At 49.5% G+C, this 13828-nt stretch overlaps 2 protein-coding genes across 4 annotated transcripts in view; one reads left to right on the top strand and one right to left on the bottom strand.

Moving 5' to 3' along the window:
- The window catches only part of LOC127031020 (uncharacterized), a 217037-nt gene that overhangs the window by 30165 nt on the left and 173044 nt on the right, over positions 1-13828 (top strand). The gene's annotated exons all lie outside the window — the stretch shown is intronic.
- Positions 1-13828, bottom strand: part of LOC127031041 (BPTI/Kunitz domain-containing protein-like) — a 15373-nt gene continuing 1545 nt past the window's right edge. Inside the window, exons 2-6 of one of the 2 annotated variants that reach the window (XM_050917752.1) lie at positions 12252-12425; positions 6537-6710; positions 4083-4256; positions 835-966; positions 1-161 (exon numbers count right to left, since the gene is read on the bottom strand). In XM_050917752.1, the coding sequence (XP_050773709.1) occupies positions 121-161; positions 835-966; positions 4083-4256; positions 6537-6710; positions 12252-12375 (645 nt within the window). In that variant the 5' untranslated portion in view covers positions 12376-12425 and the 3' untranslated portion in view covers positions 1-120. Of the gene's footprint in view, positions 162-834; positions 967-1439; positions 1679-4082; positions 4257-6536; positions 6711-12251; positions 12426-13828 lie in introns of those variants that run through there. The other variant, XR_007768477.1, reaches the window with a different exon arrangement.

A 13828-nucleotide genomic window follows, 5' to 3' on the forward strand; every position in this document is an offset into this window, starting at 1 on the left:
CTGAGCTCTTTATTACACAAGCCATGTGCGGGGCGAGATCAGGCCCATGGGCGATTGGGGGTGGGTGTCAGGTGGGGACCGGATTGGAGGATCCTGTCCCATCCCCCACAGGCCCTGCTGTCAGGCTTTCGGTTCTTCCCAGTCTCTCTCTCTGGTCGGCCCTGTGGAAGAAGGGGCAGTCGGTCAGGCCAGGGGCTGGTCCTGAGGCTGGGGGGCAGGGAGGGAGGTGACAGGAGCAAGGACCTGCAATCCTGGACTGCCTCATGCGCAGGGCTGGGCACAGAGATCCCGGCACACAGGGGGGGCCCTCGGTGTCAGGTGCAGGCAGAGCGGTTCTGCCTGGGGGGCAGTCGGGGACACAGCTGATGCGGCTGCACCCGGCCCTTCCAGGGCAGTCGCCCTCCTTGCAGCAGGGCTGAGTGCATGGGGCTGGGTGACCTCGGGAGCCACCACTGGGCAAACTCCATGGCACAGAGAAGCCCCGGGGAGGAGGCAGGAGACCCAGCCGGCCGATATCATCCCTGAGCAGTCCTCTCCCCGTCTCCAATGCAGCCTCCCACAGCCCTTCGCCTCGTCTCCAGAGAGGTGGGAGCACTGTGGGGGGAGAGGGCAATCTGCACTCCCAGCTTCCATGCAGACTGCAGGCCTGGGGAGAGCTGGGTCACTCGGAGCAGGTCTGTAATGCTGGGGCGCTGGCCCTGTTTGCGTGACCCTGATTCCTCCCAGCTCTCAGAGATGGGGACAGGGAGCCCTTGTGCTTGGTGATCAGAACGGCCCCATGCAGCAGGAGGCAGAACTCTCTCTGCAGAGCCGCCACACTACACTGAACCTCACCTGCTGTGGGGATTTGGCAAGTCCGGCCACACCCATTACTGCAGCACTTTTCTGCTCCAGCACAGTCGTCATCATCATTGCATCCCAGAATGCAGAGCCCTCCGGTTGTCTTGGGGCAGAACCCGGGTTTTTCTGGAAGACAGAACGGTCCCACGGCAGTGAGACACCTGGCTGATAACAAAGCCCAACAGCTCCATGAGGGGCTGAGCGGGGTCCTCAGAGAAATGCACCAGCCCTGGAGACAGCAGTGAGAGATTAGATATCAGATGGAAAACCGCCCCCAGGCCTGCACTCAGGGCACCCCTGGCTCCTGCCCTTGAGCCAGGGGTTCCCGTCCAGTTCTCGTCTCACCGAGAGCTCAGCGCAGGGAGGGGCGACCTTCCAGCAGAGAAACCTCCACTTTCAGCTTCAGCTACGCTCTCCAGGGCCGAGCCCCACCCAGCTCTAGGGGTTAGGGGAGGAATTCTGTCCCAGGGGTTCCAGCGAGCGAGGTTGGATAAACACGGCACTAAGGGATGCAAAGGGAGGGGCCGAGGGGCAGGACCCCCGCAGGAGCAAACATCTCTGTAGTTCTATGTGAATCCTGCACAGAGCTCATGTCTCACATGCTGGGCTGATGGGAGATCCAGTCTGTGCTACGCCCAGCACCTTTGGGGGCCATAACACTAACAGCGTTTCCAACGTTTGCAGAGTGGCGAGCGGGAGGGCCAAGGGCTCGTCACAGCTACGCTCTCATCCCTGCAAAGAGGCACCTCCCTGGGTAGCCGTTTATTCCGTTTAACAACAGGAGAAGGGAAGCAGTTGCTGAGTCACCCAATGGCCTTAGAAAATGACGTGGTCATTCCTGTTCCAAAGGGAAATATAACAACAGGCTGGCACCTTCGCAATGTGACAAGCACCTGCTCTGGTCAGGACTTTACACCACCCCACCCATGGGCCTTCCTGAGAGGAGGGATAGCTCAGTGGGTTGAGCACTGGCCTGCTAAACTGAGGGTTGTGAGCTCAATCCTTGAGGAGGCCATTTAGGGACCTGGGGCAAAATCAGTACTTGGCCCTGCTAGTGAACGTGGGGGCTGGATTCGATACCTTCTTGGGTCCCTTCCAGCTCTGTGAGATAGGTATAGCTTTGCCCCATCCCTCTGTCAGGCCTGGTCTACACTATGCATTTAAACCGATTTAATGCTGCACCTGTCCACGCAATGAGGCCCTTTATATCAATATAAAGGGCTCTTTAAATCAGTTTCTGTACTCCTCCCAGACAAGAGGAGTAGCGCTGAAATCAGTATTAGGGTTAGTGTGGCCGCAAATTGACGGTATTGGTCTCCGGGCGGTAACCCACAGTGCACCATTGTGACCACTCTGGACAGTAATCCAAACTTGGAGGCACTGGCCAGGTAAATAGGAAAAGCCCTGCAAACTTTTGAATTTTATTTCCTGTTTGCCCAGCATAGAGCTCTGATCAGCACGGGTGGTGATGCAGTCCCAAATCCAAAAAGAGCTCCAGCATGGGCCGTACGGGAGATACTGGATCTGATCGCTGTATGGGGAGACAAATCTGTTCTATCAAGCTCCGTTACAGAAGACGAAATGCCAAAGCATTTGAAAAAATCTCCAGGCTATGATAGACAGAGGCCACAGCACAGTGCTGTGTGACAAGCGTAATGGAAAGCCAAAGAATCAAATGGACGCTCATGGAGGGAAGGAGGGGGGACTGAGGACTCCAGCTATCCCACAGTCCACAGCAGTCTCTGAAAAGTATTTGCATTCTTGGCTGAGCTCCCAATGCCTGTAGGTTCAAACACATTGTCCGGCGTGGTTCAGGGTATAGCTCGTCAATTTACTCCCTCCCCCCCCACGTGAAAGAAAAGGGGAAAAAATTGTTTCTTGACTTTTTTATATGTCACCCTATGTCTACTGCATGCTGCTAGTAGACGCGGTGCTGCGGCAATGAATAGCAGCATCCTTTCCCCTCCCTTCCCCGGTAGCAGATGGTACTGTACAAAAGGACTGATAGCTGTCCTCATCATCCTGTGACTGCTCCTGGCAGGCCTCAGATGAGGTTGGCCGCGGGCGCCTGGGTAAAAATAGGAATGACTCCCGGTCATTCCCGGTAGATGGTACAGAATGGCTGGTAACCGTCCTAATCATAGCAACTGGGGGCTGAGTTCCATCAGCCCCCTCCCTTTCATGTGTAAAGAAAAGATTCTGTACTGCCTGGACTATCATAGCAGTGGGATGCTGGGCTCCTCTGCCCCCGACCGTTTAATGTCCTGCCTGGATTATCATAGCAGCTGGAGGCTGCCCCGCCCCCCCATTTTATCTCACTAAAAACTCAAGTGTTTCTTATTCCTGCATTCTTTATTACTTCATCACACAAATGGGGGGACACTGCCACGGTAGCCCAGGAGGGTTGGGGGAGAAGGGAAGCAACGAGTGGGGTTGTTGCAGGGGCACCCCCTAGAATGGCATGCAGCTCATCATTTCTGTGGGATCTGACATGGAGCGGCTGTGCTCTCTGGTTCTCTGGTACACTTGCCCCATATTCTAGGCAGGACTGACTCTATTTTTAGATAAAACATAAAGGAGTGGGTCATTCCCATTTTTGTCTTTGTGCCCCTGGCCAATCTCAGCAAGGCCAGCCAGGAGCACCCATGACAGCAGTACACGGTACAGAACGACTGATAATTATCATCTCATTGCCAATTTACAATGGCACAGCACAGTACAGAATGACTAGTAACCATTTCTGCTACCTTGAAAAGGCAAACAAATGCTGCTGTGTAGCGCTGCAGTACAGCCTCTGTCAGCGACATCCAGTACACATATGGTGACAATAAAAAAAAGCTGAACGGGCTCCATGGTTGCCGTGCTATGGCGTCTGCCAGGGCAATCCAGGGGAAAAGGGCGTGAAATGATTGTCTGCCGTTGCTTTCCCAGAGGAAGGATTGAGTGACGACATTTACCCAGAACCACCCGCAACACTGTTTTTCCACCATCATGCATTGGGATCTCAATCCAGAATTACAATGGGCTGGGGAGACTGCAGGAACTATGGGATAGCTAGGGGATAGCTACCCACAGTGCAACGCTCCAGAAATCGACGCTAGCCTCGGTACATGGACGCACACCACCGAATTATTGTGCTTTGTGAGGCCGCGTGCACTCGACATTATACAATCTATTTTACAAAACCGGTTTATGTAAAATTGGAATAATCCTGTAGTGCAGACATACCCTCACTCTCTTACCTGCACTTCCGCAGGTCCTGAGACATTCGTCGATGGAGGCAAACCTGTTCCCATTGCCCTCGCAGCCGCCGTAAGTGAACGCCTCACACTTCTTGGTGACCAAGTTGTAGAAGTAGCGGGTCACATAGGAAAAACATGAGCCAGAGTCCAGAAGGAGTTTGCAAACGTCATTAACTGCAAAGGAGGAAAGGGGGAAATCTGCGAAGGAACTGAGCCGCGAACAAGGGCCCGGGCTCTGGCGTGGGTGAGAAGAGTGGGAGCTGGGGCTAACCAAGGACTTGACCCAAATGCCTGAGAGCTGCGGGTGTATCAGAGCTGCATGTGAAACCCAGGCACAAGAATTACACCAGTTCAGCTATTCGTGGAAGCACTGTGGGCCAGGTTTTCATGAACATTAGGCAGCCAAATGGGCAGACAAAATGCACATGCAATTTCCCAAGGAAATTAGGTGCATAAATTTGCATGATGAACATTCTAGGAATTGGGATTTATCTACAAAATTGACATTTTTTCTGCTCTCTTTATATAATTCACATTAAACAATTTTGTCTAGACCTTGACTACAGTCTCACTATAACTCGGAAAAACCTTAACTGATTGACATCATTTAGCCACAAGCAATACTGAAATCTCAGTGCCGAGGCAGTGCGCCCCATCATGCTGCTTGAAGGGATCCTGCAGCTCTGGAATCCTTAGAGCCAGGGAAAGGCCTGGAGGCTGGAGCAGGAGTTTGCCTGGGGATGCACTGTAGGACCTTGTGCCTGGTATGTACAGTACCATCGCCTTTCACTGCTGATCAACCAGGCACTGAATATTGGTGGGGCCTGACAGTGTTGCCAGCTCTCACGATTTTCTCATGCTGTGAGGAAGTGGGAATGTTCTTGATGTGTTATGTGAATGCTGAGTGGGGAGCGTTGGCCTGGGAAGGTGGCAGGGGAGTTTTGCTGGGACGGCCTGCTTTGGGGAAGGGAGCATACCTGAGAATGTAACCTGAGAACCCATTAGGGGGGTTGGAGACCAAGTAACACCTCTGCCCGGGACCCTGGACAAAAGCTTGGGGAGGAGCCGGGGAGAGGCTGCGTGAGAGGCTGGGGGGAGTTTTCAGTTTGGAGCTGGCTGGGAAATGGAGAGGGGTGCCCCGATGGGGCTTGGGCATCCCAACAGGGCTGTGGCCTCCCTGTGGGCCCCAGATGGACCCAGCTAAAGGCGGTCCTGTTGTCTGTAGCAGCAAGACCTGTTTTGGACTGTGTTCCTGTTGTCTAAATAAACCTCTGTTTTACTGGCTGGCTAAGAGTCACATCTGACTGTGAAGTGGGGGTGCAGGACCCTCTGGCTTCCCCAGGACCTGCGTGGGTGGACTCACTGTGGGAAGCACATGGAGGGGCAGAGGATGCTGAATGCTCCAAGGTCAGACCCAGGAGGTGAAGCCGTGTGAACTTCTTGCCCAGAAGACAGTCTGCTCCAAGGGAGAGATGCTCCCCAAAGTCCTGCCTGGCTTGGTGGGGAGCAGTTCCAGAGCATCGCCCAGGGCACATGCATCTCATGATAATTATTGGTTTCCTTAAAGCTCCAGCTCCTGGAGTCAAGTGGCTCTGTGATGATTTCAGCCTTCTTTTTTAAAGAAAAAGTACATTTCTAGCCCTCATGACTGTGAAGAAAGCTACAAAATGTGACCCTAGTGCACCCTACAGGCTCAAAAAGTAGAAGGCAAATAAAAAGATCACCACATCTACTGCATTCACATCATCTCATGGTTTTAAAGCCAATCTCATGATTTTTGGTGAGCCGGACTCCTGGTTTTTGAACATTTGAAGTTGGCAGTACTGTATCCCAAGCCTCCATAGGGCCTGCTGTCTCTCTGTCACTCCTGTCTTCAGTGTGGAAGGTGGGGGGAGGACCCAGATGGTAGGGAGCAGGACAGGGCAGTGGAAGGTGAAAGACCTGCAGTTAGGCCTGCCAGTGCCCAGTAAGCGAGGGGCCGGGCTCATCCCAAGGCTCAGCTGCATTCGGGATCAGGTTCGGACAGTCTAATTTTGCTGTGTATGGAATCTCTGAGCCAAAGGCAAAGCTGGGCTCCTGGGCGCTCTCAGGGGTTAACATGGAAATGCCCAGCACCCTTGGCTGCTGTGTGAGCTGTTTCTCCAGCACTGAAGTATCCTGCCCCATGAGCCCCCACCCCAGCAGTGCCAGAGATGAGCATGACTCGTCTGAGCCACGCCAGTAGGTGTGCAATCCTGGGGGAAAGGCTATAGACGTGTTCAGCAGGATTGTTCTTGTCATTAACTCTCTAGCCTCCTCTGTACAGCCCCTAGCACAATGAGGCCCTGGTCTGTGCAGGCACTGCTGTGATGCAGCTAATCAGTCATTATAGTGGTGATCAACCCCTGTGGCTTTAATGTCTCGATTATCTGGCAGCTCCCGACACAGCTAGCTGAGTTTCTCTCACTCTCTTACCTGGTCGCACACAGGTCTCGAGACATTCGTCTTTAGTGGCAAACCTGTTCTTGTTGCCCTGGCAGCCACCGTACCTGAACTTCTCACATTTCTTGGTGACCGAGTTGTAGAAGTAGTGGGACACGTAGGCCTGACATGGGCCAGGCTGCACAGGGAGCTGGCAGATATTTGTATCTACAGAATAACAACAGACGGGTTAGGAGGAAGGGGGGCGGGGGGAACGCCATGAAAGATCTCAGGCTCCTATTCAACAGCAACAAGGCCACAGGCTCCATGAGGGGCGAAAGAGGCAGCAACTGGGGTCGGACCTGAGGCTAAAAGAAACCTTGTCCCTAGCACTAGAGAGCTGTATGTATGGGCTGTACCGAGCCTATCATAGTACTATCAATGCTCAGGAATGACATCATTAACATTGACATGCATCTGACAAAGTGGGGATTCACCCACGAAAGCTTATGCTCCAGTACGTCTGATAGTTTATAAGGTGCCACAGGATGCCTTGTCCTGAGTAGGGAGGGAAATAGACTTCTAGGATGGAGGCTGGCACAACTGATTAAGAGAGCTTTAAACTAGGAATTGGGGGAGATGGTTGAGAGATGTGCAGGTAATCTCCACGCCGGAATTTAATACTGAAAAGGAAGAAAATAAAGTAAGAGAGGATACAGTCATGGGCAGAAGAATGGACATAAGGAGGAAGGGTAGTGTAGATACCAGTCTAACAGGTGATACTGGTGGTAGAATGTCTGGGCCTAATCGGGTAAAGAATGTCAGTGAAGCCAAACAGTAAAATTAAGATGTTTGTACACTAATGCGAGGAGCCTAGGTAACAAAATGGAGGAACTAGAGCTACTGGTGCAGGGAGTGAAACCGGATATTATAGGGATAACAGAAACATGGTGGGATAGTAGTCATGACTGGAGTACAGGTCTTGAAGGCTATGTGCTGTTTAGCAAAGACAGAAATAAAGGCAAAGGTGATGGAGTAGCACTGTATATCAATGACGAGCTTAACTGTAAAGAAATAAGAAGGGATGGAATAGATAAGACAGAGTCTGTCTGGGCAAAAATCACATTGGGAAAAAACGCTACTAGAGCCTCCCCTGAGATAGTGTGTGAGGTGTGCTACAGACCGCCGGGATCTGATTTTGATATGGATAGAGACCTCTTTAATGTTTTTAATGAAGTAAACACTAATGGGAATTGTGTGATCATGGGAGACTTTAACTTCCCAGATACAGACTGGAGGACAAGTGCTAGTAATAATAATAGGGCTCAGGTTTTCCTGGATGCGATAGCTGATGGATTCCTTCACCAAGTAGTTGCTGAACCAACAAGAGGGGATGCCATTTTAGATTTGGGTTTGGTGAGTAGTGAGGTCCTCATAGAAGAAATGGTTGTAGGGGACAACCTTGGTTCGAGTGATCATGAGCTAATTCAGTTCAAACTAGATGGAACGATAAACAAAAATAGATCTGGGACTAGGGTTTTTGATTTCAAAAGGGCTAACTTTAAAGAATTAAGGAAATTAGTTAGGGAAGTGGATTGGACTGAAGAACTTGTGGATCTAAAGGCAGAGGAGGCCTGGAATTACTTCAAGTCAAAGTTGCTGAAACTAGCAGAAGCCTGCATCCCAAGAAAGGGGGGAAATTCATAGGCAGGAGTTGTAGACCAAGCTGGATAAGCAAGCATCTCAGAGAGGTGATTAAGAAAAAGCAGAAGGCCTACAAGGAGTGGAAGAAGGGCGGGATTAGCAAGGAAAGCTATCTTAGTGAGGTCAGAACATGGAGGGATAAAGTGAGAAAGGCCAAAAGCCATGTAGAGTTGGACCTTGCAAAGGGAATTAAAACCAATAGTAAAAGGTTCTATAGCCATATAAATAAGAAGAAAACAAAGAAAGAAGAAGTGGGACCGCTAAACACTGAGGATGGAATGGAGGTTAAGGATAATCTAGGCATGGCCCAATATCTAAACAAATACTTTGCCTCAGTCTTTAATGAGGCTAATGAGGAACTTAGGGATAATGGTAGGATGACAAATGGGAATGAGACTATGCAAGTAGATATTACCACATCCGAGGTAGAAGCCAAACTCGAATAGCTTAATGGGACTAAATCGGGGGGCCCAGATAATCTTCATCCAAGAATATTAAAGGAACTGGCACATGAAATTGCAAGCCCATTAGCAAGAATTTTTAATGAATCAGTAAACTCAGGGGTTGTACCGTGCAACTGGAGAATTGCTAACATAGTTCCTATTTTTAAGAAAGGGGAAAAAAGTGATCCGAGTAACTATAGGCCTGTTAGTTTGACATCTGTAGTATGTAAGGTCTTGGAAATTTTTTTGAAGGAGAAAGTAGTTAAGGACATTGAGGTCAATGGTAATTGGGACAAAATACAACACGGTTTTGCAAAAGGTAGATCGTGCCCAACCAACCTGATCTCCTTCTTTGAGAAGGTAACAGATTTTGTAGATAAAGAAAATGCAGTGGATCTAGTTTACCTCGATTTCAGTAAGGCATTTGATACAGTTCCACATGGGGAATTATTAGCTAAATTGGAAAAGATGGGGATCAATATGAAAAATGAAAGGTGGATAAGGAACTGGTTAAAGGGGAGACGACAACGTGTCGTTCTGAAAGTTGAATTGTCAGAATGGAAGGAGGTTACTAGTGGAGTTCCTCAGGGATCGGTTTTGGGACCAATCTTATTTAATCTTTTTATTACTGACCTTGGCACAAAAAGTGGGAATGTGCTAATAAAGTTTGCGGATGACACAAAGCTGGGAGGTATAGCTAACACAGAGAAGGACCACGATATCATACAGGAAGATCTGGATGACCTTGTAAGCTGGAGTAATAGGATGAAATTTAATAGTGAAAAGTGCAAGATCATGTATTTAGGGATTAACAACAAGAATTTTGGTTATAAATTGGGGACACATCAGTTGGAAGTAACAGAGGAGGAGAAGGACCTGGGAGTATTGGTTGATCACAGGATGACTGCGAGCCGCCAATGTGATATAGCCGTTAAAAAAGCTAATGCAGTCTTGGGATGCATCAGGTGAGGTATTTCCAGTAGAGATAAGGAGGTGTTAGTACCGTTATACAAGGCACTGGTGAGACCTCATCTGGAATACTGTGTGCAGTTCTGGTCTCCCATGTTTAAGAAGGATGAATTCAAACTGGAACAGGTACAGAGACGGGCTACGAGGATGATCCGAGGAATGGAAAACTTGTCTTATGAAAGGAGATTGAAAGAGCTTGGCTTGTTTAGCCTAACCAAAAGAAGGTTGAGGGGGGATATGATTGCTCTTTATAAATATATCAGAGGGATAAATATCAGGGAGGGAGAGGAATTATTTAAGCTTAGTACCAATGTGGACTGTGACGAACTGGGAATGTTCTTAATGTTTTCTCTGAATACTGTATTGGTGCTGCAGTGTTCCCTTTGCAGTACTTAATATCTAGGTGGTGGAACAAGGGTGTGTGATTGCTGCAGAGGAAGGGGCCAGTGCACCTAAATGCCTGGCACTCTGTCTCCTAGCAACTGATGACCTGGGCCCCTCCTCTGCAAAGGTGCCAGCTGAAGGTGTTGGAGATAAAGAGATCAGGTGACCTCCTGGCCCAGGAAAGGAACTGAACAGAGAGGAGGGGCTGGGGGGGGGGTTGTTAATCTGGAGCTGGCTGGGGATGAGGAGTGAAGTGCAGACATGGGGGGTCTGGTTCACTGTGCCCCAGAATGGACCCAGCCGAGGGGTCCAGTTCGCTGTATCTACAAGCTCTGTTTTAGACTCTGTTCCTGTCATTGAATAAACCTCTGTGTTACTGGCTGGCTGAGAGTCACGTCTGACTGCAAAGTGGGGGTGCAGGACCCTCTGGCTTCCCCAGGACCCCGCCTGCACGGACTCGCTGTGGGAAGTGCACGGAGGGGCAGAGGATGCTGAATGCTCCAAGGAGAGACCCAGAAGGTGAAGACATGTGAGCTTCTTGCCCTGAACAAGTCTACTCCAAGGGAGAGGAGGCTCCCCAAAGTCCGGCCTGGCTTGGTGGGGAGCTGTTCCAGAGCATCACCCGGTGACTCCGTGACATGGACACAAGAACAAATGGATATACACTGGACACTGGGAAGTTTAGACTTGAAATTAGATGAAGGCTTCTAACAATTAGAGGAGTGAAGTTCTGGAACAGCCTTCCAAGGGGAGTAGTGGGGACAAAAGACATATCTGGCTTCATGACTAAGCTTGATAAGTTTATGGAGGGGGTGGTATGATGGGATAGCCTAATTCTGGCAATTAATTGATCATTGATTATTAGTAGGTAAGTATGCCCAATGGTCTGTGATTGGACGTTAGATGGGTTGGGATCTGAGTTACTACAGAGAATTCTTTCCTGGGTACTGGCTGGTGAGTCTTGCCCACATGATCAGGGTTTAACTGATCACTATATTTGGGGTTGGGAAGGAATTTTCCTCCAGGGCAGATTGGCAGAGGCCCTGGAGGTTTTTCGCCTTCCTCTGCAGCATGGGGCATGGGTCACTTGCTAGAGGATTCTCTCTACCTTGAGGTCTTTAAACCACAATTTGAGGACTTCAATAATTCAGACATAGGTTAGGGGTTTGTTACAGGAGTGGGTGGGTGAGATTCTGTGGCCTGCATTGTGCAGGAGGTCAGACTACATGATCATAATGGTCCCTTCTGACCTTAAAGTCTATGAGTCGCTTTTTATCATTAACATTATTACTGCAGAAAGTTTTGGGCCAGATTGTCAGAAGCATTGGGCAGACGAAGGGGCAGACAAAATGCATGTGCCGTTTGCCATTCAAATTAGGTGCCTAGATTGGCATGCTGAACATTCTGGGAATTGGAATCCAACTGCAAAAATCACTTATCTTTCTTTTGCTGATCTAATGTTATTTCTTTTAATTGATTTTGTCCAGATCTTAACAAATAGTCCCCCTATAACTGGAATAAAATTTAGTGCTGATCAATGTCAACGAGCTAAAAGCGAAACTGAAAGCTCCGTGCAGAGGCAGTGAGATCTGTCATGCTGGGTGAAGGGATGGTACAGCTTTGAAATGGCATGCATCCAATGAAGTGAGTTTTGGCCCACGAAAGCTCATGCTCAAATAAATTTGTTAGTCTCTAAGGTGCCACAAGGACTCCTCATTCTTTGAAATCCTGATGTCCTGAGCCAGGGAGGCGGCGGCTGGAGCTTTGTCTGGGGATGCACAGGAGGATCTTGTCCCCAGTATTGACAAAACCTTTTCACTGCTGATCAGACTGACATGGAATGAAACCTGCCCAGTAACTCTCAGGAGAGTCCCCGGTCTGGGTGCCAGGCTACAGATGTGTTCAGCAGGATTGTTATTGTCATTAACGCCCTACCCAGGGGTCTTCCAGAGCCGGCTGGAATGCAGAGACTCAGGGACCTTCAGCTGAGGTCCACCTCCCATCACGAGCAGCACCACGGACTCCTCTCAAAGTACCCATCCTCAGCCCTCCCACCCATTGTCTAGTCAGACTGTCAGCTCCTCAGGGCCAGAGCTGTCTCCACATGCAGTGCTCAGCACGTGGGGACATGATCTCTGGTGTGTCCTCTAGGCATTGCCATGATACAGCTAGTGGAGATCAGCTCCTGTGGCCCCAGCATCTTTGCATTAACATCTCTGTTCCTCACCAACTCACAGTCCAACTAGCTGAGTTGCTCTCGCTCTCTTACCTGGGCTGCCACAGGTCTTGAGACATTCATTTTTAGTGGCAAACCTGTTCCCATTGCCCTCGCAGCCACCATAAACGAACTCCTCACAGCTGTCAGTGACCGAGTTGTAGAAGTAGCGAGTCATGTAGGAAAAACATGAGCCAGCATCCACAGGGAGCTTGCAGATCTCTTTAACTACAGAAGAAAGACAGATGGGTTAGGAGAAAAGGGGAGCCCTCTGCAAAGAATCTCAACGTTCTCATTTGAAACTAACAGGCTCTTGTGCTCCAGGCTGGTTGCAAGGTGCAGCAGCTGGGGTAGGAGATGGGGCTAAAAGAAGACCTTGACCCTAGCACATGAGAGCTCTCTGTGTGTATCTGGTGTATCAGCACCCTGGCAAACCATATGGCTAAGAATTAAGTCATTTAAGTGATGAGCTCAAGAACATTTAGGGCCAGGATTTCAGAAACATCAGGCAGACAAATGGGCAAGCAAAATGCATGTGGAAGTTTTCATGCAAATTAGGTGCAAATGGCAGGAGGCAAAACAGCAGAATAAAGACAATGGAATTCAAGAAATCACACCTTAGCAAACTCCAAGAATTGATAGGTAAGATCCCACAGGAAGCAAGTCTAAGGGGGAAAAAACATTCAGGACAGTTAGCTGTTTTTTATTAAGATCACAAGCGCAAACTATCCCAAAGTATAGGAAAGACAGGAAGTCTGGTAAAAGACCATCCTGGCTTAACCAGGAGATCTTCAATGACGCGACACTCAAAACAGAGCCATACGGAGAGGGGAAACTAGTTCAAATTATGAAGGATGAATATCAAAACAACAACACAAGCATGCAGGGACAAAATTAGAAAGGTCTCGGCACAAAATGAGATCAAACTAGCTAGGGACATAAAGGGTAATAAGGAAACATTTTACAAATTCATTAGAAGCAAGAGGAGACCAAGGACAGGGGAGGCCCATTACTCAATGAGGAGAGAAAGACAATAACAGAAAACATAGCAATGACGGAAGCATTAAATGTCTTTTTTCTTTCAGTTTTCCCCAAAAAGCTTAGCAGTGATCGGGTGACTGATACAGTGAACATCAGTGTAAATGGGGCAGGCTCTGAGGCTGAAATAGGGAAAGAACAAGTTAAGAATTATTTAGACAAGTTAGATGCCTTCAAGTTGGCAGGGCCTGACGAAACACACCCTAGAATACTTAAGGAACTGACTCAAGAGATTTATGAGCCATTAGCATTTATCTTTGAGAACTCATGGCTAAGGCTACGATTTTGTCATGGAGGTCGCGAAAGTCACGAAATCTGTGACTTCCAAAGACCTCTGTGAGACTTCACCCCCAGCAGCTGGAAGCTGCAGGGTCCCATCACCTCCCACAGTGGCAGAGAGCTGCAAGATACCCCTGCCACCTGAGGCAGCAGGCCCCCAAGCTCTAAGCTGCCATGAGTAGCAGGGGTACCCCGCAGTTCCCTGGCCACTGCAGGGGGCAGGGGGATCCGCGCAGCTCCCTGGCCACCATGGGGGAGGGTGGGGCAAGGGCATCCTGGAGCTCTGAGGCCCTACAGGTGGTGAGGGCCCCGGA

The sequence above is a fragment of the Gopherus flavomarginatus genome, chromosome 11 (genome assembly GCF_025201925.1).
Source record: "Gopherus flavomarginatus isolate rGopFla2 chromosome 11, rGopFla2.mat.asm, whole genome shotgun sequence".
In the NCBI taxonomy this organism is placed as follows: domain Eukaryota; kingdom Metazoa; phylum Chordata; order Testudines; family Testudinidae; genus Gopherus; species Gopherus flavomarginatus.